General features: G+C 32.1%; 1 protein-coding gene across 2 annotated transcripts in view; it reads right to left on the bottom strand.

The window, feature by feature from the left end:
- Positions 1-27553, bottom strand: part of LOC129965689 (sushi, von Willebrand factor type A, EGF and pentraxin domain-containing protein 1-like) — a 46320-nt gene that overhangs the window by 11616 nt on the left and 7151 nt on the right. For both annotated transcript variants that reach the window (XM_056079795.1, XM_056079794.1), the window contains 10 exons: positions 26508-26591; positions 26161-26352; positions 22641-22850; positions 21022-21198; positions 16708-16902; positions 13575-13763; positions 9396-9575; positions 5586-5759; positions 4303-4577; positions 83-215 (listed from right to left, as the gene is read on the bottom strand). In XM_056079795.1, the coding sequence (XP_055935770.1) occupies positions 83-215; positions 4303-4577; positions 5586-5759; positions 9396-9575; positions 13575-13763; positions 16708-16902; positions 21022-21198; positions 22641-22850; positions 26161-26352; positions 26508-26574 (1792 nt within the window). In that variant the 5' untranslated portion in view covers positions 26575-26591. The remainder of the gene's footprint in view (positions 1-82; positions 216-4302; positions 4578-5585; positions 5760-9395; positions 9576-13574; positions 13764-16707; positions 16903-21021; positions 21199-22640; positions 22851-26160; positions 26353-26507; positions 26592-27553) is intronic.

A 27553-nucleotide genomic window follows, 5' to 3' on the forward strand; every position in this document is an offset into this window, starting at 1 on the left:
CATTATAAGGTTATATTTTTATATAATAATTATGCTAAAGAAGTAATTTATTTCAAACTGCTCAGTTTGTTATGAAACTCACCTGTAAAATTCAATCTGTCAAAAGCCGCTAGAACATCTTCTGTCGTTTCATACTGAAGTGGTAAAAATTGAGTTTCTGCGTTAGAACTGAAAGTCAGTGCACCAACTCTGGCTCCATTTTTGGAAATACCTACCTGAAACGTAGAAAAACTTTAGTTAACTTTCGAAAAGATAAAGGTAAAAAAAAAAAAAAAATGTGGTATTAAGAATAACAGTTTCTGAAATCTAAAGGATTTTTTTTTCCTTCAACAGACATGCTATATTGTGCGATACCCCGATCTAGCCAGAGGCCACGCGGGAAACTTGAAGGGAACGCCGAAGAGCAACTCCACCTAGCATGAAGGAACAAACTACACTTGATGATATCAGACCCTTGCAAGCAATAAAGAACCCTCTAGAGAAAATGCATATCGGTACAGAAAAGAAACAGAAAGAAACATTGCATTTTACTTTACATATTAAATTGTGAAACATTAAAAATGCATAAAATACATCAAATGAATGTTAACTTTTTACATTAGAAGAGAGCTAAATACAAAAGATTTGAAAAAAGGTCTCTAATAGAAGATTTAATGACTGGAAATTTTATGAGTTCTTTGACTTCAAGAGGCATCCAATTTCTTGACCATATGAGTCTGTGTTCTCGCCATAATGTACAAGCTTTGATCACGTGATTTATAGATCCTTCTTCGGTGCCACACTGATAAGCCGAATTTCGGTCAAAGAAACGACTTTGACGCACAGAAAATACACCATGGCCAGTGCATACTTGATTACTCTTAATTAAGAGGGATTATGATAAAAATCTCCCTCAATTTGATTAACTGAAACGTTTTTAAAATGTTGATAGGTTGTTAACCCCTTGATGGAATTATAGTAAAGAAAAATTTCAAATTGTTTCTTGTTCCTTGGAAAAACATGTCGCATTTTCCATTCTCGTAATACGTTTTGGTATTGGTTAACAAAGAAACATATAATGTGAGAGGTCAACCCTTAGTGAATATATAATTTCGAATGCAAATTTTGAGGTTTTATACAATAACAGGGTAAGTTAGTTATGGATATGATTATCTAATATTCCTTTCAAGTATTTTTTTATTTTTATCCAACATATGTTTTCCTTTTTCAAAAAGTTAAAACTACTTCGAAAAGTTTAAAAAATTTAAGATTAATTTAAATACTTTTGAAGCAGCGTGTCATTAGAAAGTTACAAATATTATATATTTTTTTAAAAAAAATGATGTTTTAATTATAACATTGCTATAGTCGAAAATACATAATTTTCAACATATAATAGATACAAATTCCTAAAGCCTGCAATCTTTGATATTTTTTTTATTAAAGGAAGCAAGGTACTTTTTAATGAACCATTTAGGTATCTCTGTATGATTAGTTTTATTCTTTAGAATAGCATTCATTTAAAAAAAAAAGCAGTTGCATTCACATATTGTTATCAAAACGATATATATCAACAAAGAAAAAAAAATAAATAAAAGGTGCAAAAATCGTCTGCACCATTTAATTATGAAATTAAAGCTAAGTAGCAAATTTTTAAAGTTTTTTTTCTTTAATGAAAAATGTTTCACTCACATAATAAAACTTCGGGTTTCTTAAACAATTTAAAAGCTCAAGGTATCTCAGATGGTATATTCCTGGGATGGCGAATCAATGGCACGCGACGCAATATTTTGGGCACACCACCGATCAAAACGGTTTGCATGTGACTTTATTTGATAAACTGAACTTTTCCCAATTCGATTGGTTGGAAATTGAATAATTTGAAATGCAACTGATTGATTTCCAGTCTAGTTCAATATGGATTCAAAAATTTATTGAAACAAGGAAAAAATTGGAATTGATTGAAACAGAAAGATTAATAAGCAAAATAAGTAAAAATGCCAGGAACGAAATTTTGGAAACATGGAATTCGACTCCAGATATATTTAACTGTTTGAAGAAGCTGGCTCATGCTATATTAACCATATTTTCATCTATTTATGCCTGCGTGTCATTATTTTTAGAGATAAATAACATTAAAGACTCGGTTAGAAACCATTTGGCAGATGACTCCAATTCAGCACGCATTCAGATAAAAGTAACATCTTACAATCCCAATATAAATTATTTGTTATCTAATCTGTAACAACAGAAGTCACACTGTTACTTTAATTTGAATTACGCATATAACTAAAACATCTACTACTATACAGTGCAAAATGTATTTTTTCGTAGTAAATAAAGAGTTTTGAGTTGTTAGTATTTAGTTTTATTATCTTTTCAATAATCACACCTCAAAAGTTTTTGACGGCACTTCTATACCTCATTAAACATTTCTTTAGAAAAAATGGCACGTTGATCCATAAAGGTTCGCCACCCCTGGTATATTCTATCACGCATGATGAACTACAAATCTGTGAATACGTCAATGCTATTTACAAATAGTTAAAGAAATCTATGATAGCTCTGACGTCCTAGCATAGGGGTAGCGCGTCTTCCCCGTGAGCTGGGCGTCCTGGTTTCGAGTCTCGGTTTGGGCATGGTTGTTCTTCCATTGTTCTATCTGTGAGATGTGCGAATGTGCCCTCCTGTAAAATGGAGTTGTGCAAGCGAATGAGTGATGTGTGAGTAGCAAAGTCGTACTCTTGGTCCTAGTTGGCGCTACTATAAAAACAAGAGACGCTCTCCCACCGGCTTAAAATCGCTGTCTTTGTAACAGCGGGCTTGTCCATGGCAAGTGCCATAAGAAACAACAACAATCTATGATAATCAATTCTTTTTATTTGAACTAGTGAGAGTGGTCTTCCGAAATTTCTTCGCATTCTCTTTAATCAAAGTCTTATTGTGGATCTTAGTAAAACCGCGAATGCCTTGTTCGACATTGACGTACAACACTTGCAAAATAAGGATACCTGGGATAAACCTAGAATTTTTAATGAATCTATGGTACGAATATATATATTTGAACCTTTTTACTAATTAACTATTTGACAATTGACAAGACCAAAATATAACATTGCATGCGATCTTGCGACCATAGTAGTAGTTGCAAGATCATTTGTTCCAGTTATTGCGCTTTTAAACACGCGAAAGTACAGATAGATAACCAACTCCTTGATAGATTTGGTTAAAAATTTAATAAGAATAGACAAAATCGATGCTATATCCGTGTATCAAATTTTATCCATTTAGCTCTCTCCATTTTCTATTTTTTTGTATTCTTGTATTTGAAGATTTTCTTTGAATAGATTCCATTCAAAATTTGAAAGAAGTCTACTAGTTTGTTTAAAGTCCATATATCAAATTTCAACCGTCTAGGTAAAAGTCTTGGGCTATCTTGCTCAGAGATATATATATACAAACAGATAGATAGACCATATATCAAAATGAGTTTTTCATACTTAGAGGGAATTTGAAATCTAGAGATCTTCAAAATATGGTAATTCGTTTTTTTTGACAATTACAGTACTTAGTCTATCTAGCGCTGGTGATTTTCATTCAACAGGTATCGTTATTGTTTCTTTGATGTTGCCATTTGTAAGTTTTGAAATTTTGTCACTGTAACTGTACTGTTAGTGTTTATTTGTTATTTCTCATATGATTCTTGAACCTCAATAATTCCTTGAACCAAAATTTTAAATTTTATTCCATTCGTATGAATACTATGATAGTTACAATTTTCGGTCTCATATATCGGGATAGTTTTTTTTTTAAATCACCCGGTATATAATGTAATACTACGTTATTTTAGTCTATCAACTCTTTTTAATTATTTTTCTATTGATATTTTTTAGACGATGACGGATAACAGAGTTATAAAAAAAGACTGATATTTAATCGGAGCTTTACTGTGCTTTTGAATTCTTCTAGTATCTAATACAACTTGCCATATTTAGATTTAAACTGTTGTTGTTACTTATGGCAGTTGCCACGCACAAGCCCGCTGTTCGAAGACAGCTGATTTGAGTCTAAAGGGAAGCGCCTCATGTTTTTTTATTGAAGAGCCAACTAGGGCCAGGGGTACGATTTGACTACTCACACATCTCTCATTCGCTTGCACAACCCCTTTTTACAGGAGGGAACATTCCCATATCTCACAGATAGAACAGGAAGAACAACCATGCCCAAAGCGGGGCTCGAATCCGTGATGCCCAGATCATGGGGAAGACGCGCTACCCCTATGTCAGGACGCCGGCAGATTTAAACTGCAATACTGATTTTTACTTTTTTAGTAATGGCCTTCGCAAACTCGACGCTCTTTCTAAAATTTCCTTCTTTGACGCTCCCAGAGACATCGAAGGCGAAGTAAAAGATGAGTCTTCCTGGGAAATTGATGTCTAGCACCCGTCCTATGGGCATGACTCTGGTCCCGTTGTGCCAAGTTTCCATTAGAGCTTTATGATATTCCTGCAATTTCCGTTTCTGCTCCGCCTCCTTCTCAGCTATTGCCTCTTTTAAGATATCGCCAATTTTGGCGCTGTTATCAAAATCATAAGGACCTGAAAGAAACAAATATTATGTAATAGTCATAACGTAATAAAAAAATAAGCATGCATTTTGGAAAAGAATGTCTTTCTCTTTTATACAGATCTCAGATTTTCGTAAATACACAAAATGCTCATTTAATTTGATTTGCCGTATGCCTTTTGTGAGTCAACGCGTTCGCATATACATGGATATACAGGCAGTCACGTAGTCTTCTCATTAACGGATTTGGTTGAAAATGATAGTCTCCATTTTGAGACAAATTTTGTTTACCAAGTTCTTTCTGTATTATCATTTACAGTGCTTAAAATCCAGTGAAAGTCTAGGCTGTTTAATTTTGGAATTGATTCAAAAATGAACAGAGACTTATAATTTTGACTCGAGCCTTACGCGCCAGATTTCCTTACTTAATCTCATTACAGTTTTCGAAATTATCGCATTTCAGTGTTCAAAAACAGATATATCAATACAAAAGTATTGTTTTCACATTCAGATAAGCTTAAAATGTAAAAAGCGTCGAGAATGTGTTGAGTCGGGCATTAAATCGTTAGTGAGTCGTCAGTCGAATTCGGCTCTACTGAGTCGACAGACATATCAATAAAATAGTATTGTTTTCACATTCAGATAAGCTTAAAATGTAAAAAGCGTCTAGAATGTGTTGAGTCGGGCATTGAATCGTTAGTGAGTTGTCAGTCAAATTCGGCTCTACTGAGTCGACAGTGAAGAACAGTAGACGTTGGATAGGTTGGAATATCGTATGAAGTCTTTTCTGTATAGTTCTCTCCTAGCATTTTGCATCAATACGGCTGTTTACTACTGATTTGCTACTTATGTGCTGATGTTTACTTAAAAGCTGTTTTTGTGTATTTTTCGGCTGTTTTGTCATCCCGTTGCGTATAAATGTCATTATTTACTATTGAACCTATTGGACTGCCACACAGTACTCCACTGCACAGGATCTTCTGGTTTTCGAATTTTTAGATTAAACTATATTGCACAACATATATAAACTACGTACTTACCTAGACATTTTGCTTCTTCTCCAGACCACTTTCTGTTAGGCAAGCACTCTCTGACTTCTGATCCTATTAAAATGTGTCCACCGTAGCAACTGAAACCAACTATGTCTCCCATCTCATAGCTACTGCTGTTCCTTCCTCCATTGATAGGGATCCCAGGGTCAGGACAGTAGTTACCTATAAAACAGTATCAAATTATATTTCTGAAGAGCTGCAAGAAAGTTCTCACTTGTTAAAATTGTCAAATTAAATCACTCAAATTATGAAAAGATATTTTTAAACGACAGGTTTATGATTCACCTTCATGACTTTAAGTATGCACCTTATTTATCTGAATTCCATCTATAATTTATTTCTTCCATTATAAAATGATCCCATTTCAGTTTCATGTTTTATACCAATTCTGTACTTTATACATGTAACATGTATTTGAGCACGTATTCCTCATCTGAAGCATTTCACTACAATCATAATCAATCTTTCGTTGTTTCCGATACAGAATATTTCGTTCAATTTGATACATAATAAAAATAATGTTTAAAATTTGATTATTTACACATTGAATAATTCATTACAGCTTGGGGGAGTAAAAATATCAAGTAATACAAAATTTTGATATAATCTGTACTAATAATAAAGACAGGTGTGTGTGTGTGTGTGTCTTGCTACTCCACAGGCCAGACCATTAATCCTAAAGCTACCAAATTTGGCACATGTATATCCTGTAAATTAGAAATATGCCCCTCACAGCGGTTTTTAAAAAATATTGATTATAATTTTAATTAATTAAAATTTAAGCTGAATTTTGATGTTTTTCTGTAATAATTTCCGAAAACATTATCGTATAAAAATAAATTTTAAACTGTTTTAAAATTTAAAAGATTGTTTTGTTTATGATATCAATTTAATAATCTTGCAATTTTTTTCCTAAATTTTGGCTTTAAAAATATTTTTCGCCAAATTTCCAACAATAGATTACATTGTTGTCTTGAAATTAAAACCGTTTTCATTCTTTCACCAACTATTTGATCGCGAGAATTCTTTTCATTTATGAAAGCTAAAGAAAGAAGTTTCAGTTTAATATCTGCGTAATTTAAAAAATGAATTTACATAAGCAAATTTTAGAATATCGATGAATTGGATATTTACTTTTTTAACAGCGTCTTGATGTCATAGAATTGATCTCCATTAGACATAGCATATGTAAGAAATAATTAAAATAACACGTTTATAAAAACTAATAATATGGTGGATTCATGTACATGAAGTTATATTTACACGATTCAAAGAAAATTAAATATAACTAACATTCCTAGCGAATCAGCTGGTTGTCAACAGCGAATAGTGTTTTTTTAAACCAGCGAGAATGATCTTTCCAAAGCTTTCTCCCATACTTTCTAATAAAGGTGTTATCCCAGAGAATGACTTGCATAGCATTGGAATAAAATAGTTACAAAACATTAACTTTTGGCGAGAATTTAGCATTTTTACTGAATTTATCGTGCCATCCTTGGCGAGTTACTTGGCGATGAATCCCTGACATGTAGCTTATTAGATCCGAAAATCGAATTTATGTTATGGACTTCTTTATCCCAAGAGACTGAAATAAGAATCTGACACAAAACTACTACACTTGTAGTCACAAAATTACATATCAAATTTGACATATTTAAGTGACTGCAATTTTGAGTTATCGCTTTTACTTGTTTTTAAAAATACAGACCGACAGACGGACAATTCTTTGTTGATTTTCGCACAAAATTTAGAGGTGCTTAGACTATAGATGTTAATTTTGTGTGTCGAATCTTATCTATCTAGCTCTCTTCGTTTTGTAGTTATATTAAATCACATTCGAACAACCGGACAGACAGACTTCCTCTGAGCGGATTTTGCTCAAAATTTCATTGAAATCTAAATAATTGATACAAAGAGTTTTAGTTATGTCTACTTTAAGGCATTTTTGAATTATCTTTGTCACAGACAGACAGACGGACGGACGTTTTCCAAAAATATGTTTTTCGAACGCAGGAAGGTTTGAAACGTAGAGATTCATCAATTTTTTGACGATTACAATTACAATATTCTATACTCCGTATACGAGAAAGTAAAACAGAAAGATCCATTCTATTGCGACTAGATAGAAACCGTGATATTAGACTATTCCACCAACCGTCTAAAAAAAAAAAAATACGATATTAAGCGCCCGTAGGTTTCCCAAGGCCTACGATTATAAAGATATTGAATTTTCTAAAATTGTAATATTTAAAACTTCATAATTTGGTTAGATTTGATAAAAGAATGCAGAAAAAATACAGAGGATAAACATGTTTTTTAAAAATTAAAATGTTTATAAATTATATGAACATTTTCAACACCCTTAGTAGAAGCAATTGTCTTTAAAGCAACTAAAAATGGTTTGTCTCAAATGTTGGATAAAATTATTAATCAGCTCGAATTTTTATAAAATGAATATGTAAATGTAGAAAAAGGAATGCATAACAGAAATATTGCAGATTTAAGTTGTTCAGTTTCGTCTCTAAATGTCAATAAAGACCTTTAAGTTTACACTAAAAAATGTTACCGGATAAAGATGGAAAGGAAGGGTAGAAATTGAAAGATCGGTTTTTCATGTTTAAATAAAAAGAAAAGAATCTAGGAGGAAAACATTGTAAAATTGAAAGTTGTAGAAACTAAATTTAATCTGGGAGTGAATTTTAAGTAAATGTACTTTTGGAAAAATATTACTCAATTTTTTTAAAAAAAATGAGTGAATTGTTTGAAACTGCGCTTAAATACATATTATGTAGAAAGCGAATAAATGTTTATACATTATTTTTTGAAAAATTTGACTTTAATGGGAAAAAAATGATTGTCGAAAATCTCGTTTAAGTACATTTTAATTCTTCGGAATTTGTGGGCAGGAAAATTTCCTATTCTAAAATAACTGTTCAAAATTTTCAAATGATATTATGAAAGTTGATTACAAAGAGAGAAAATTAAATTGAAATTAATATTTTTTCTCAATTCTCAATTTTAAATTTCTTTTCATATGATCGTTATGCTTGTGAATATCACTTTTAATTATTTTTCGAGAATCAAAACTCTATTCACCACAGAGTAAAACTTTTTTCTTTTTGAATTAAAATTTTTACATTTTTTCTTAAAAAGCGGTCACTATAGTATCATCTGAAATTGTGGAATAATTTTTCTATAAGTATTTGTTTTGGATCAGCGAATTCTGACGGAAAGCGTTGACATTTTTCAACAACTTGTGAAGTCTAATTCCAAAAACTTTAACTCAATTTTTTTTTTAAAAAAAAAGAAAGAAAAAATATTTTGAAACTGAAGCTTTTTAAAATTTATTCATGATCTAAATAAATCATCATTAAGTTAGGCAACTGATTTTATCGGTCTTTTTAATACCTAATTTTTTTTTCATTTTAAAATTTTCAATTTTAATTTATAATTTTTGCTCATTTTTTGAAATTGTCATTTTAATTCCACTTCTCCAACACTTAACCGGTAATATATACGGTTGCAGATTAGGAGGCGTGTTTAGATTATCCAACTCAATAATTTAAACTATTTAAACTGGTCTTGTGCATTTTTTCCATGTCAAAGAGCAATTTGATTCGGTTAATTTGAATCGAGGTTTGGAGCATCATATAGTTTCGGCTTTAATAAACAATTCATATTAAAACGGATGTTTCAAAAATAATTAAAAAATTTTTTAAAACATAATTTAGTTAAGAAGGGAGTAATGGCATTTTTTCCTGAAAAAATATTGATATATGATAAAGGAAATAACTGTACTTGAATGGTCACATCTCGCCAATTCGTTGTTCCACTGTCCATTTGGCATACAATATCTTTCGAAGGATCCAATGAGTTCGTAATTAGTGAAGCATTTGAATGTCACTTTGTCACCTATTTCGAATGAATTTCCTATTCTTGTACCATGCTCTGGGACTCCGGGATCAGGGCAATGGATAGCTAAGAAATAAAATTAATAAAGATAATTAAAAATATGTTAACCTGATTGGCAGAAATAGGCTTAAAAATGCAGCTGAAAGTTCTATTATCTGTTTATCTACATAAAATTTCTATTGACTTTTTTATAAGAGCATTTTTTTTCCACCAACAGTCATTCCAAATTTTGGGAAATTAAAAATGATGAATTTAAAAATTAATGAAACAAATGGTGCAGAAAAATAATAATAAAATAAATAAATAAAAATAAAAATAAAATCAAGAGTCAACAAAAGTTTGGGATAAAAAACAAACAAATTTAATGCAATCATGGCTATTTAAAGAATATTCTGTAATAGTAAATATATCTTTACGAATCAGGAACATATAAAATAATACTAACTAATCTTTATTAAAACAAGAAAAAAAATCACACTAAAATGTTTATTTATTGATTTAACCTTTTCTAGGGCCGTGGAAAGTATGCTTCCCACCAAATTTATCAATCTTTGTATGAAATTATGTAGGTTGGCATAAGTTCTGATGCATTTTTTTTAGAAAAACAGAAACTTAGATGCTTCAGCTCTTTATCTCACACAAAATAATGTGTATTGATTTGTTACTTAATTATTAATTAACCAAATTAATTAATTAATCAAATTAAATTGATCTAATTAGTTAAATGAATCCTTTTTCTTATTCTAATTTCAAGCCTAAAATATTTAAACATAATATGACTAGAAAAAAAATGGCCCTTTAAAGGGTTAAGACAACAGGAATCATCAAAAATATTTTTTTTAAATTTTGAAAACTGTTTGAAATTTTGTTGGCATTTAAAGAAACAGAATTAAAGATAGTACATAAAACTTCATTTAAATATTTATTTCTGAGTTGCAGGTATATAATAGTTAATAACATTTAATATTTTATATGATAAATATTCCATGAAATCCAAAATTATTTTAGAGCGATCTAATTTTTTTAGTTGCTTTTACCATTTTGAAACAAAAGTTAGCATTCAATTTTGTGTCTTATAAAGGAATTTCAAAATGAACATACGCATTAAATGCCCATAAATTTGAATTAAATCATGATTTAACCAAGATAATATATATATATAGTTTTCTTTGCCTTTAGGTATTTAAAACCTAGCATTTAATTTTTTTTTGTCATTTAAGCCTATGAATATCTGATCTTAAATATGGTAAAATTTTGAAATTTATTTTAATTATCTAGCGAGAAAAAGTTATATTATTATAAAAAATGAAATTTTTTTTAATACATAACAATTTAAATTTAAATATTATTGTATTACATTATCAAAAATACTTTTTTAATACTGTGCGAAATAACACCACTTTGTTGACAAAAAGTAGGAGTAGCCTCTTATTTACAAATTTGAATTGATTATAAACTCTCCAAAAATTCTCGAAATATGAATTTTTTTTTATATTGTTACGAAATTTCTCGGGGTTCGTTTGGATAGTGGAAGTTATATGGTGTAGAGAATGCTCAATCAGCAGGCGGCAGTAGAAAAAGAAACAACGACGTTTATTTACACGAAGAGACACAGACAGCAGAGGACGATTATCTTCAGCCGAGACGTGCAGCATACAACAGCAGCATAAAACAAGACTCTACTGCAGACAGTAGGGCACAGCTTAGTGCAGCACTAGCTTGACTCCGTCGCTGTTCTGCTTATCCCTGGAAGACCAGTTCTTCACCGTCGATTAAGACTACTCTTCCCTGTCGCTTCCAACTACGACTACTGTATTCACGATGACTCCCCGGCAGTTGCAGCTCTTTTTATAGGTCTCAGGAGGCGGGGCTCTCAACCAATCAGGAACGTTCGAGACGTATCTCGGCTCCTACTGGACGGTTAGGGAAAATTCTCGATGTTTCGGGTATTTTGTCATCAAAGTCGCCAAATTAGCGCCAAGTCGCCAAATGGTCGCCAAGCTCTGGGGCCTCCTATGGAACCAACTATGCTGGGAAGCCGCATCACAGATTCGTAACAATATATTTCGCTATTGTTGCGTCCTAATGTTGAAACTAAAAATTGAAAGACAATTTTTTTCACCCAAATAAGAGCTGGAAAATGTCTTAGTTTCATTATTTTGTGTGAATTTTGAGTTTGCATTTCCTGATGAAATTTCTATGCGCTTGGTTTTTATAATATTAATTTTTGGCTTAAAGCGTAGATGTAAAGGTAATTAGGCTAAGGACGATGAGTCCATTAAAGTTTTAATTACGTTTATATTATATATTTAAATTTTTAATGAATGTCCCTGATATTTTTTCTTCGACTTCAAAAGTTAATTAAAAATCTATTTAATTTTGAATTAATTATTAAAACCAAATATATGAAACAAAAATTCTAGTTTAATCATTCAACTAATTAAGTGCTATGTTTTAAAAATATTAATATATATTTATTTGTATTGTACTTTCATCAGTTTCTTCTGTCAGCAAAAAAATATTTTCGACAGATGAAGAAATTTGAGTTTACTTGTTTTCCAGAGCGGTTATTCTTATTTTCATCTGGTAAATTTAGCAATATTTCGTGGAGTTGTTAAATAGAAGAAATGTAACTCACTATTAAGTCTGATTAGAATTTTTAGAGCTCCTTAATAATGTGTAATGAATTTTTCAAACATTTATAGATTTTTACAATAATTACAAAATGTTTCAAAAATCAAATTGTAGAGAAATATATTTGTGATGATATTTTTTTCAAAATGTTTCTAGAACCTAATTGTAAAGAAATAAGGCACGCCGCTATTTCTTCAAAATATTTAAAAAATCGAAATATCTAGAAATAAGGTTATGCTACTATTTCTTCAAGGTATTTCGGGAATCTTACTGTGGAAATAAGGTTACGTTGCTATTTCTTCAAAATTGACTATTTTTAAGATTTTAATATATATCCTATTGTATCTAATTTTTTAAAAACCTTTTTGATATTTTCGACAAAATTTTAGCAGTAATTATTAAATTTTATTATTATTATTTTTTTTTTCGAATTATCTCAAATAAAAACGAGTAAGTTCTCTTCATAAAAGAATCTAGAAGCCAAAAATCAAAGCAATCTTTATGAAAATAACTTAAAAGTAAATATTTCACACTTTAAAACTAGTAAAAGGGAGATATATTGTATTTAGAGAGCGCCAATGCTCCTACATCTAAAACAGAAATGAACTTAACCAAAATAGAAATAAATATTAAGTTTAAATGAAAAACTAAATAAATAAATGAACAGAATAAAAAAGAAAGAAATGATGAAATCGGTCTGAAAACTTCTTCAAGGGTAACCCTCAGGTAGGATTCAAACTAGGGCTTTTTTTCTGTGAGGGGTCTGAATTCAGCCCAAGTATTGATCTCTCGGGATAAGAAAATTCAAAGAAATTGAGGATTTTGAGGATAAGTAGTGATATCGGTAAAGCAAAGACATTAAATTACACAATAATGAAAAGCAAAACATTATTTCAGAATTCAAGTCTAAGCAAGACCACAGCAAAATTGAATCAAAAGAAATCACTATAAGACCATTATCAAACCATAAAACCAAAAGCATCAATAAGAATAATCAGTAAAGAAAGGAATATAGAATTTGAATATCTCTTCATAAAAATAACAGATCCGTTTGTTTTGTCATTGCCTTATTTATTTAATTACTTAATCCAAGATAAAACATATAAGAAACTTATAAGATTTACTGAGAAACACAGGTTGTCAAATTAATTACTCTGGAAGCATTGTCCACAGAAAAAAAGACGTTATCCACATTTTAATTTCGAAAGAGAATAAATTCTTTTTAAAGCTGAAAGTGCATAAATAGATTTAATAACCATACGTGTATCATTTTTTTTTCAATAATGCATCAACTATCAAGATTTTATTTTCAAATAATTATGGTTGCCTTACCGTCAAATATCCTGCATAAAGAGCAGATGAAAAATTCCATTTATTTAGGGAAACAAAAGCACGTAAAATGAAATCCAAACATGCAAGAATTATCTTTACCTTCGCAAGTTGGAGATTTTCCGGACCACCCTCTGGTGTCACAGAATCTCCAACTATCTCCAATAAGTCGAAACCCTTTGTTACAAATATAGGTTAGCTCAAAGTTGAAAGGATACACTGTCATGTTACTGGATTCAATTTCTGGGATGGTTCCGTTTGCTAAGGGCTCTGGTGGATCGCAGAAGGATTCTATGATAGAAGGAATCAAATACAGTAAATTATTAGAATCTGATTATAAAATAATTTTGTTTCGCAAGTGAAATTCTGCAGATAAGTATTCTTAATAATCCAAAAAATTAAACTTCAAAGGCATTTTTTTGTTGTTTTAAAACCAAAATTTTGAAACCCTACTAATTAATTCAACTACACTCATGTTCATAAATTAAGGATAATTCAGAGTCATGCGGAAATCGAACTCTAAAATAAATATGTCGCTTGTAAAATGACTACACACATCTTCAAAAATCATATACAAATTGCAGGAAGCCACAAGATGACACCGACAGTACGTTGCAATGACGAGAGTGTAAGAGAGTGATGTATAAGGAATACAGGCAAAGAAGTAAAATTGTTCGCAAGCGCTTTATAAGCCTTTTAATGCAATAATAGTTATGACACAAAAGACGCATTTGGAGGATTTTTACGTTGTAGAATTATCGGCCGTCTGGAACGTGGGTGTACCCAGCTGGAAGTATACGAGGAACATCGAATCACCCAGAATGTCATCTCCAGGCTTTGGCAACGATTCTAAGATGATGGTAATGTAAGTAGACGTTACAGCACAGGTCGCCCCCGAGTTACAACGCCGAATGAGGACCGGTATTTGGCAGTTACTGCCAAAAGAAACAGTTGGAGCACATCATCAGTCCTGTCTCGTTAACTCTCTTCAGCCACTGGTACGACAGTTTCCAGACAGACTGTGTACAGACACTTAGGACAGATAACAACGTCCGTCCTCACCGTGCAAACATTGTAAACGAATGCCTTCGATCGGAGGATATCACCCTTATGGACTGGCCAGCATTCTCACCGGATTTGAATCCAGTAGAGCATATATGGGACATGCTTGGCCGACGAGCTTCAGCCCGTTAACCATCTCCTACATGTCTACCGGAACTTTGAAGAGCATTGCTTGATGAATGGTGTAATATCTCCCAAGATCAGATCGATAATTTGACACTCAGCATGCCTAAGCGTTGTACGGACTGTGTTGCATCGCCTGGGAAACATACTATGTATTAACCATCATACCAACCATGTAATATTGGTTTTTGTAAATAGTTTTTTTTTGTCATTTGCACCAGGGAGAAAGAAAAAAAATCGAAATTTTTATTAATGATATCAAACATCTTTTTTGCTCTTTGCTCCTTTTGTTTAATAAATAGGCTTTACAAATAAGTCACATTTGTTTTGCTTCTGACTCTTTCTTATCCTGAACTTGCATTATCCTTACTTTATGGACATGAGTGTAAATAACAAAAATTGAATTATTCAGTTGTTCCAAAGTAAATGTCGTTTTACACTCATGGCTTCGGTATTTGGTATATTTGGCTTATATTGAAATTGATTCTTTTAATGAGTGAATGTACCTAGAACTATCAAAATTAATCAGATTTCCTTGCGATTTCTGATTTGATTTTAATCTGGTACTAATTATTGATTTTGGTTGTCTCTGTTTTAATCTGCTTCTTAATGTAGCTGATAACGTTGAAAAGTCTTTCTTGTGCGAGGTTATGAATTTTTAAAAAAATTATATTCTTAATGTTCAAACAGGTTTCTTTATTAAAACATTTGAATTTTTTTCTATATCCCTTTTTTGGGAATTTACACTGATTTTTATTAATTTGCATTTATGTACATTTTAATGCTATTTATATATTTAGAAGCTATTTTCAAAAATTTTAATTTTTGGTAGAATTTTCTGACGAAAAAAACCTCATCAATTAAAATCTAATGCATACTTTTTAATTCAAATATGCTATAATCATTTCTCAATACATTTTGGAGTTCCTGAACTAGAGAATAAGTAATCTATTTACTTAGAAATATTTTCTAGTTGTTTTAGTGCTTTACATTGCGAAAAAAAAATGAAAATTTCTTATTATTTATCAGTCGAATTCCAATATTTAAAGAATAGATGGAAATGCAACTTATTTTTAAGTTCAGGAATTAGATAATATATCTTTCAAGCTAGTGGTAAAATTTTTAGCAAATAATTTGACAAAACTAGAAGACTTTTTTTGATTTTTAAAGGGTGTCCCAAAATTAACACAAGATACGAATTTCCCACTATTCCTGTAGTAAAGTGTTGGCAATTCTATTAAAAAAACCATTTGACGGCCGATAGTTTAGGCTTAGTAAAAATGGTGCGTTACACGATAGAACAACGTGTTTTCATTGTTGAACGATATTTAAAAATAATGAAAGTCTGGCGATCACAGTTCGATTATTTAAGAAATGGCCCTCAAGATCGTGTGCTTTAACACCACTGGATTTCTTTTTCAGGAAGAAGAATTCATTGGTTATTTGAAGTCAAAGGTCTATGCCAACAAGTCTACAAGCATGTGTGCATTGAAGGAGGAAATTCAATGCTGCATCAATGAAATTCAGCCACATTTATACAAAATAATCATGGAAAATTATGACAAAAGAGTGCGTATGTGCTAGCAAAGCCATGGAGGCCATTTGGACTATGTGTTATTCCATACATGCTCCTATCCTGTACACTTTAGGATTCAATAAAAATATTATAATTTAAAGAAAAAAAACTGTGTTTTTTTTTATTTAATTCAAATCTTGCATTAACACTTTGTTCTGTCGTGTAATGTTCCAATTTTACTAACCCTATTTATCAGCTGTCAAATGGGTTTTTTAATGGGGTTTTCAACGTTTTACTGCACGAATGGTGGCAAATTCAAATCTTGCGTAATTTTGGGACATCCTTTGCATTTTTTCAGCATTAAAAAATCATTACATCTTTTCAGCATCTTTTTTTTATGCAAATATTCTAAAATATAAGCATTTTTGATTATTCAAAAGATTAATCCCGAATGTAGTCACAATATGCCTTAATATGCTAATCTATGTAAGGACAGAATATTTATAGGAGCTAATTATTGAATAGAATCTTTACCTACGCATTCTTCAAACTCTTCCTCCCAACCGGTTTCTTCCTCGCACATTATGAAATTCGTGGACCCACTGTAACGGTAGCCGGGTTGACAAATTACTTCAACATCATCGTAAGGGCGGTAGTAGTCACCTTCTTTGTTGCCTTTGGCCACCCCATGGGGAATGACTGGAGGCAGTTCACAGTGGTCTTCGTCAGCTAAAATAAAAAAAAATTCTTTCCTGATTACTTTATAGTTTCACCAATGTTTTTTCGACTTGTCTTCGTTCTATGTTTATAATAACAAGTACCTGGGAGACCAGGCACCATTCGGCAGTTTTTTTTAAAAATTAAAGTCAGAAACCAAATCCTGTTCTATGGCTCGTTTAAAGTTATAAGCGAAATCTAATTGAATTGAAAACGAGGGATCGAACATATGAAAAATACATGGGGGTGCGACGCCCTAACCACCGCTCCATCCCTGATACGCTCATGGACCTCATGTATAGCCGCATGTCAATATTTAGTTATAAAAATATTTTTTGTAGTGTAAAATCGCGTTTTTTAGGGAATTACACCTATACAGATAACCTGAAAAAGCAAAATTGTATCTAAATATAAGTTTGATCCAAATCGTTAGAGCCGTTTCTGAGATACACGAAATATATATATATATATATATATATATATATATATATATATATATATATATATATATATATATATATATATATATATATATATATATATATATATATATATATATATATATATATATATATATATATATATATATATAAGTAACCAATCTAAAGTAAGAAAAAGTTTGAAAACGAAACTAAAATGAAAACGAAACAAAACAGTTTCGCAATCGCAACTAAAATTTATAACCTATTTAAACTGAAACCAAAAAGGAACTTCATAGCATTTAGAGAGCGCAATTGCAGCTACTTCTAAAACACAGATGAATTGATACAAAAGTATTAGAATCAAGTTAATAGGAAAAACAAAAATCAAATAAAAATTAAACCAAAAAAATTATTAAAAAAATATTAAAAAAAGAATCCGGCCTGAAGACTTTTTCAAGGGTCACCCTCAGGCAGGGATTCAAATAAAGGGATTTTTTCTGTGAGGACATACAGACTTTGTCTAATAATGATTCCTCGTGACCCGGATTCTTTTTTTAATATTTTTTTAATAATTTTTTTGGTTTAATTTTTATTTGATTTTTGTTTTTCCTATCAACTTGATTCTAATACTTTTGTATATATATATATATATATATATATATATACAAGAATTGCTCGTTTAAAGTTGTATTAGAATAAATCTAAAATGTCTCAGACGAGTAAAGAACAGATGTAAGCTGCTTTTGAAATAGCTCAAGTGCTGACAAGGAAGGATTTTTTTTTTAAATATGAGCTAAAAAAATACTCCAAATAGTAACAAAAAGATGGCAATATCGATGAGGATATATTGTCCCACACTATCAAATATGTTAAGCATTCGAAATAAATTTTCGTGTCTCAATTCGTATTTCATGGTTGGATATTCTATATACCCCAAAATCAAAATACACATACCAAATCTTTTCAACCAAGGAGCATGACCAATGTACTTTGGATTCTTTTTTTTAATTACGATCAGTTACCTTAGTACCATAAAACTAAACCGTATAAATAGGGATTGTTGTGTGTGTGTGTTATGCTCATTAACAATTAGGAAGCTTTGCTTTTGCATAAGAGAAGCACAGCCAACAGAATTTCAAGGAATCTACAGACTGTTCGTGAAAGGCTAGAAATCTTTCCCATCATTTTTATTATAATTTTTAAATTTTTAGGGTGTTGTAATATTTTGTTAAAATCATTAATATCCATAATGAGTTTTCCTCCAATTTCACTGAGTTCCACACATTCTGTCATGCAAAGCTGAACCGAGCCTGTATCCCCACATACACATCTATTGTCTTGCATCCTTCTGAATCTGTAGAAGTATTCACTAAATCTTTCATGCCGTGATATAATTTGCACTAGCACTGGATGAAATATTCATTCTATAATTTTTGGTTCCTGTATGAATTTATATGTTATGCTGTCTTTTGACTTCTATCGGGTTTTTTCCAATCTTGTAGGAGCCGCAAATAATCGGTTATGACTTTACGGTTGAAGTGAGTTTTTATTGTATCGTATGAACTACTTAAAAAAAAAAGAAATTTCAATAAGTGTTTAATGAAGTGTACATCATTTACCAGATTAGAAAGAATATACAGTGTTACAAAGAAGTTATGCATAATGCTAATTGAAATATGAATGAATAATGATTCTTGATGGGCATGAAATTTCCTGCCTTTTGGATGATCATGTATCTGAAAATGATGACTACATTGCATGCATCATTAATATGAGTGGATGGAATGTGTGATCCGTTAAAGAACTTGTGTAATATGTGAGCAAAATATGAATGGAGAATTTTTCTAGGACTGCGATTTCTTGATATTTGAAATTTAATAGCCTAAAAATGCTATGTTATTGTTGACAATATTATCTCAAAAGTCCATTCATACAGACATACATGCAAACTAGCAAATTCCATTACAAAGTTTGCGTATTTTTATCTCAGCTTTTACATTTTTACTATAATTCTTAGAATAATTTTTCAGGGCACCTGATAATATATCTCATAATAATTTTCTTTCATTTTTCGGAATTCTTTACGCTGTGGTGAAAAGCTTATAAGCCAGATAACAGCTACAAAACGCGGGCAATTGCTTTTGTCCTGTTGTCTTCTTACTGGGCTGCGAACCACAAGGTCCCCGATTCTATCCTCCCTTATAACAATCCGCCACATTGATGACCTCGGACGATGAAACTTCAACCTTCGTACAGCTGCTGTGGCGCCATCTACCCAAATCAACCCAAAGTCGTTAGATTCACTTGACATAGCAATCAAAGTCGTCAGACACGACGCAACAGAAACCCCTAACCCACACACGCTCGCAGCTACTCAAATGCTCAAATGGGTACGGGCGCATTAGACTCAACAGCTAATACATCACCACTCAACAGCCATATCGTTCGTCTCACCGCCGACTCACTGGAGGGAGAGTACTGTGGTGAAAAGCGTATAAGCCAGATAACAGCTACGAAACACGGGCAATTGCTTTTGTCTTGTGGTTATTGGGCTGCGAACCACAAGGTCCCAGGTTCTATCCTCGCTCAATATATTAACCACAAGCATAAGATAATTTTCAATATTTCTAGTAACTGATGAATTAAAAAAAAAGGGGAATTATGAAAACTTTCAGGTATAGTACATAAAAAAAATTCAGAAAACAATGGATGATGGATTTTTTTCCTATTTATTCACATAAATTATAATTGAATGATAACAGATCTAGATTAAGACCACTTAATCATTAATTTGTTATAAAGGAGAAGAAATGATTTGGAATGAAAATACATACAGGTTGATTATAAAAAAAACTATCCGATGTATGAGACCGTAAGTATCATACCTTCACAGAAATGGAATAAAATTTTGGTTCTAAGTATTTGTAGATCTGCGTTAAAGAATCATTTGAAAAACAACAGTTAAACTCTAACAGTTACGTTTAAAGTGAAAATTTTTCAAAATTTTCATATTGCAACACTAACTGTTTTTTATTGAAATTTGTTCTCCATAAAAAAAAAAAAAAAAAAAAAAAAAAAAAAAAAAAAACGTTGGTACGGAACCTGTTGCACTAAAATCATCAACGCTAGATAGACTGGACCCACCCTAAAGATTACTTAAATATTTGTTTTATTACGTTTAAAGGGTCTTTGTTTTTCTATACCGGATGATTAAAAAACGAGGTGAGTCACAAAAACTGTAGTAAAAATAGTGATTCTTAATCCAATCACACAAATAATAACATTCACACAATAATCACACAAATAATAACAATATGGGCATGAAGTCATATTTCTCATATGATTCTAAAGAATCAATAATCTCTAAGATGTGAGCGTTCTTAAAAAATATATATATAAATTTTTTAATTAATTGGAAAGCAATTTATATTTTAAGGCAATTCTAAACCAAAATATTTGAAATAAAAATGCTTTTGTAAAACTTCAAAAGTGAAAAAAAAATTCAAAAGATTTATTATGAGAAAAGAAATTATCACTTCTCGTAATTTACTGAATTTACTATTAGCTAATCTGTCTAGAAGCATACTTTTCGATTAGCACAGAAGATCCATGAAATAGCAACAAGTCTTTGATTGCATAGATGCCTTCTTTTCATTTCCTTGTTTCAATCATTTGTTACTATGATTTCATCAGAGTTGTTTTGACTTACGCTTGCAAAGAGGTCTGGGCGCACTCCAACTTCCACCCGGCAGGCATTCTATTTTGTGTTCTCCGACGAGCTCAAATTCGTCGTTGCATGAAAATTCTAGAACATCTCCAATGAAACAACAATTTCCACTTTTTGTTCCATCCGGTGATACACCAGGATCTGGGCAACTTTCTTTCTCTGTTACGAAAGAAAATTTAAAATAAGCGTGAAAGATAAAAAGAAAAATACATATTCACACAAAAAGAGAAAACCACTGCTCAGACAAAAACTTCAAATTATCAGAACACAAGTCCTTTTACAATACGAAAAATGTAAAATGAAACTTCTTTTTGTAGCTTGCGAGGTAATATACGAGTTGCAGGAAGGGTATCCCTGAACTTCAAATTCCAAACAGCTAATGGCTTCTAGAATCTGCCTGGCGATGTGTATGCCTATCTTGTCATGCAATTAGAGATGCATAATCCACGATTTTTTGAATAACAAATAATTTTGCTATTGTTATTTTTAAATATTTGTTCTAAATATCTGTTATTTCAATCATATTATTAATTAAAATTATTACTTAATATTAAACATAACATTTATTAATTGTAATTAATACTTAATTTACTAATCTAAGTAACGTGTGATTGAATTAATTTATCTATTTCAGCTTACTTCTTAAATTTGATTTTTTTTCAAAACTATTTATTTAATTTCTTTAATGGAGTAAACCATTTTCGGAAAAATTTGAATTAAATAGATATGTCATTTCTTTAAATTGTTGACTTTAGTTCTATATTTTACCAATAGATGGCGCCAACAGTAAACAGAATATATGCAAAGTCAAGTCACAAGCAATTAAAAAGGATTTATATGGAATAGTGCATTATCAAATGCGAATATCGGAAAGTCAATGTTACTCTCATGAAGTGGAGCGGCGACTTCACACTTTCCAGTGAATTCACCGCTCCGACAAATTTCAGTGATATGCAATTCAATGATACGATAATTCCAATAACCGGTCCGTTCATTTTTCAATCCATTCACAGATTTCTCCTTTTCTGTTTTGTCGAGAGCTTCCAATGGACAGATCGTATCGATTTTTACTTCCCAGTGAAGTCACCGTTCCAGTAAATTTCAGTGATATTGTATCGATTGTTACTTTCTATCGTGATCCAAAACCTGTAATCGAAATATCACCAGTAAGATCGTATCAAGGATTTGAATCACACCCCTCTTTGAAAAGTATTGATCACTGGTATTTGTGACTTTTTGATATTGGTTACGTAATAACCGCTCGTAAAATATTCGTCATCCCTACATGCAACTGTAGACATTGGAGTTCGGGGTTGATTATAGATTTTACTCTCGCCCTATTGTTTGGAGCGGTTACAATTAATGGCAACACTTACAGCACATCTGGAAACCTGATATTCCTTTTTAGTGCAAACTGTTTTCTATTAATGCTGCCATGTTTACCTTTAACATAATGGAACGAATCACACTATCGTGAATAAATTTTACACATATTATTTCAAAATTATAAAATGATTGCATGCATACTCAGCAACTAATTTTCTCAAATGTCTATTTTTGCTCAGTATGCTTTGCAACTATTAAATGTTTAACCATCTTACCAATGCACCTCGGCGTTGCGCCTTTCCACTGTACAGCATTGATGTCTGAGTAGAGAGTGCAAGTGAGGACGGAATCTGAGGAGTTATCAAGTTCGTATCCAGGATCGCATGTGTAAGTTGCTGTGGTTCCTATAGTGAGGAGATTGTTTGGGCCGCTGTTCAATGTATAACTGGCCTTCGGAACTGTCGGAGGATCCACGCATTTCATTTCTAGATAGTAGGAAAAGCATCATCAAGCAGATTACTAAGCAAAAAAGTAGAAAGATTGAACATTCAAATCAATAATGTAGGAATCGTATGATGATTTATGAATAATATTTAATAATAAATTAAGAAGATAATAATCTTTCTGTATGCCTGTTGCACTTCATAAAACGATAGAAAGAGCACTGGATTCAGAGAAAAAAATTAATTTCTTCAAATTCCATTTTAGAATGTTGAAATCCTTTGAATAAATCCAGATTCAGTATGAACTGTGGAAGTACTTACAAATACATTGGTGTAAATCTGTTCACATAATACAGATTTTAATGATATGCAAAAAAGTTTCATTTATAATTAAGACTTCCCTTATCATTGGCTATTAATGAATTTTCATTGCGTTTGCTGAATGTCTTCTATTAACAAATTGTATCATCTAAATCATTTTTTTTCTACGATTAAATAATTTTTTTTTGAAAATATTTGCTTACACATCTGTAATCTGTCATACTTATTGAGACAAGTGTTGAATCTACCCTACTGACACATGCTATATTGTATGATATCTGCACGACATTGTTCAGTATTCGAATGCCCCACAATATCATGAAAATATCATTGCGGTAATATTTTGCATTTTGGACAAGACGGTAAACCATCATGCGAATCTTTCACACTTTTGGATGTTAATGTCTAGCAATGATACTAAAGCAAATCAATGACATTGCAAACCTTATAAAACCTTATTACCTCTTGCAATTACCGCAATAAAAGTAATTCTAAAAGATGATCCTCAATAACCACGAAAACGGAACCAAAAATTTTTTCTGTATGCAATAGAATCCAATCAAAATAATGTTCACATGGTACAAATAATTCAAAATATAATTCCAAAAATTATCCGTAACCATTTCACATTAATATATGTGTTAGTTTGTAATGCTAAACTTTAACCAGTAGGAATGGTCTCTTTGGATAATCTATAATAAAAGTGTAATCCCTTCTCCCCCGCATATAATTCTGTATCTTGGTAAGGCCACGAGTTCTTTGTATGGAGTTGGCGAACAATAGTTACGAAATATTGACATTTGCCGTGAATTCAGAATTTTTCTTGAATCTATCGTGCAATCCTTGGTGATTATTTTTGGGGATCAATCCCTGATATGTGGTTAATAGAATCCGAAAATCTAATAGGATTAAAATCAAAATTTGGTACAGAATTACAATGGTAGTCACAAAATCACTTAGTGTAGTGGAATATAGACTATTATGATAGGACGAATGTTTTTAGGAACATTTCTCTTAATAATCACATTCACACACTGAACAAACACAAAGACAAAGACAAGACATTCACGCCCGCGGCTTCACAGTTCAGCATCACATCTCATTCTAATTACAATCGCAATGCACTATGGAATGCGTACCTAATCAGGCATCGCCATCTAGTATCCAAAAAAGAAGATAAGAGTAATGCAACTGCTACATTAGTAGAATTCATACATTTAAGTCATTGAGTTAATATATATTACATACTTACTGGTGAATGTACAAACCTACGAACGACCAATCCCTTGAGAAATTTATTTTCAAATTTGGCAGGTTTCTACACTTTAGATGAAAAACCTAATTTTATCCATCTAGCTCTCTTGTTTTGTAGATATCGTGTTAAAATCGGACATCTGGGCAAACTTATTTTCTCTGAATGGATTTCTCTCAAAATTTGGCAAAAATCTACAAATTTGGTGTGAAGATTATATATTAAATTTCATCTGTTTAGTTTTATGCATTTTTTAAGTTATCGAGTGCATAGATAGACCGAGAGCCCGACCTACCGACTGACAGGCGTAACGCCAAAATATGTGTTAGAGCTTAGTGAGTATGTTTCAGTGAAACATGATGATTTGTCAAATTCTTGAATTCGAATTTAATACTTTCTCTTTAATTCGCAAGCGAGAAAGTAAACCAAAGGGAATTGATTCCTCTAAACTTTCTCACACAATCTCCAATAAATATTTCGTCTTTCTATCTGCATAAAATTGTGTAAGACCGCATACTTTGCATGACATTGGTGATTGTATAGATCTTAGGTTTGAATTTAGCATTCTTGCTGAATCTATCGCTAGAATATGTATTTCGGGTTTCTTTTTGTCAACCTATTAACAACAAAATTTTACACGGAATAACAGATGCAGTTGTAATGAATAGCTTATAAGCCAGTTAACAACTACGCCGCCCGAGCAATTGCTTTTGTATCATGATCATGTTACTGGACTGCGAACCACACGGTCCCAGGTTTCTATTCTCACTCATTCCAATCCGTGGTGACCTCGGACGATGAACTTTCAACCTTCGTGCAGCTGTTGTGGCGTCATCTACCCACAGCAAACCAAAGTCGTCAGACTCATTTGACGCAGCAACACAAAGGCCGCAGCAACAAAAAGTCGTCAGACTCACTTGACGCAGCAACAGCATCAGCAACCACTAATCCACACACGCTCGCCATAACGCTTGGCCTTACTCAAATGGGTACAGGCGCAATAGAATCAACAGCTAATACATCACCACTCAACAGTCATATCATTCGTCTCACGTCCGACTCACTGGAGGGAGAGTCTGTAGTGAAAGCTTATAAGCCAGTTAACAACTACGCTGCGCAAGCAATTGCTTTTGTATCATGGTCATGTTACTGGACTGCGAACCACAAGGTCCCAGGTTCTACCGTCGCGCATTCCAATTTGCCACACAGTCACAAGATTAAACCTATGACCAACTGTCATAGATTTAATTCATTGCGATTATAAAATATTTCGGTTGCATACATACGAAAATACAAACAGATAGGTAGAAAAAACAATTTGAGAGATTTGGTTGAAAATCTGATAGGAATCTATATTTTATATACTAAACCAGTAATCTAAGTTTTATCTATCCGGCTTTTTGCGTTTTGTAGTTATTGAGTTCACTTCAAATCAAGTAGTCAGACGTTCTATTAAATAGATTTCAATAAAAATGTGGTTTTAAGTCCATATACTAAATTTCATTCGTCTAGCTGAAATAGATTATTATTTATAGCTCTCACATAGAGACACACAGATTGACATAATGCCAAAAATGTATTTTTTGAACTCAAGATGGTCTGAAAGGTAATCCGTCGAGTTCAAATTTTGTGACGATTATAATATTTTCTCTACTTCATATCCTTAAAAGTATAAATGGTATTAATTATTCACAAAATAATTATTTAAATAATTCACATTTATGTGGGGCACCTTCTAATTTATATTTAGCTTGACATAAATTTCTGAAGATTATTTACTCAAACAGCTGGGAACCTTGTCCGTCCATTGGTTGGAGATGCAAACGATGGTCTTCGATCCTTTCATGGTGAATCCCGGAAAGCATCGAAATCGTAAGAGATAATTTTCAGGAGCTACTGTCAAATTCACATGGTGAGGAGACTCATAAAGGTAACGACCGTTTGCTAACTTCTTCTTTGGAAATGGGCAGTCTAAAAAAATAAAAGAAGCAGAAAAAAAAGTTCAATTTTTCTTATGATAACTCTAACAGGGTTAGCTAACACTCATCTTGTTTAGGTAAATTTTGATTGTAATTAGCTAAAATTATTTTCTTTTAAAAATATAAAGAAAGATGTTATTTTCTTACCGCTGACCGCAGATACTATTAAAGATATTAACAGACAGATGGCAGTGTAGAACTTTATACTGAGCATCTTATCATTTACGTCATCTGAAAAGAAAGTTATTAATAAATTTCAAATTCTGCTAGTTTTATCAATTTTATTGTACAATAAAATTTTAGTAAAATATAAATTTATGATAGAAAATTTCATATTCATTCTGTTTTTTGGACAACAAATATCTACTGAAGAGAATATTTTTGAAATTCTTACTTTTGAATAAGAGACACTTGTTACCAAAAAGTAATTTTGGCCTTTTTTTCGAGGTTGAAAGATTGATTATAATTTTCTCAGGAATTCTTGTATGGAGGAAAGGAAATAAATCTTTCGATATAAAAATACACCTCTGATATAATCGATAATATTGCTTTTAATAATTACCTTAAAATTTTATGTTAATTTGGTTCAGTGTTTTATATATTTAATTTCACAGTTATTTGAAATAGGTTCGTTTTACTACGTTGTAGTAACCCCCGGGGGGCACCTCGAAATGAAGATAAGATGCTTCCGGCATGGTGGTTGCATCTCGCCACCCTGGAGGGTACACTAATAGGTGGGGGATCTGACTCCTGCCATCGATGACGGGATGTACTTCCTTCGGGGAGGGTTGTACCGTGGCCGGTGACGGCCCTTAGGACTCAACCACAGTTCCCGCCAGTGTTGCTGTTGCGGCGGTCCGGTCATTCAGTTTTTTTGGTTTAAATCCGTGTGCCTTCGTGGCGAGTCGGAGAGTTAGATGGTTGACTTGACTTACTACATTGTAGTACCCCTCCCCCTGGGGCCTCGAAATGAGGATGAGAAGCTTCCGGCGTGGTGGTTGGTTCTCACCACCCTGAAGGGTAGTTGCGGAAAGTTGCGGGTGTGGCTCTTCCCATCGATGACGGGACTTACTTCCTTAGGGAAGGGTTGTACCATGGCCGGTGATGACCCTTAGGACTCATCCACAGTTCCCGCCAGTGTTGCTGTTGCGGCGGTTCGGTTATTCAGTATTATTTATGCGTCTATCTTCGGG

The sequence above is a fragment of the Argiope bruennichi genome, chromosome 4 (assembly GCF_947563725.1).
Source record: "Argiope bruennichi chromosome 4, qqArgBrue1.1, whole genome shotgun sequence".
NCBI lineage: Eukaryota > Metazoa > Arthropoda > Arachnida > Araneae > Araneidae > Argiope > Argiope bruennichi.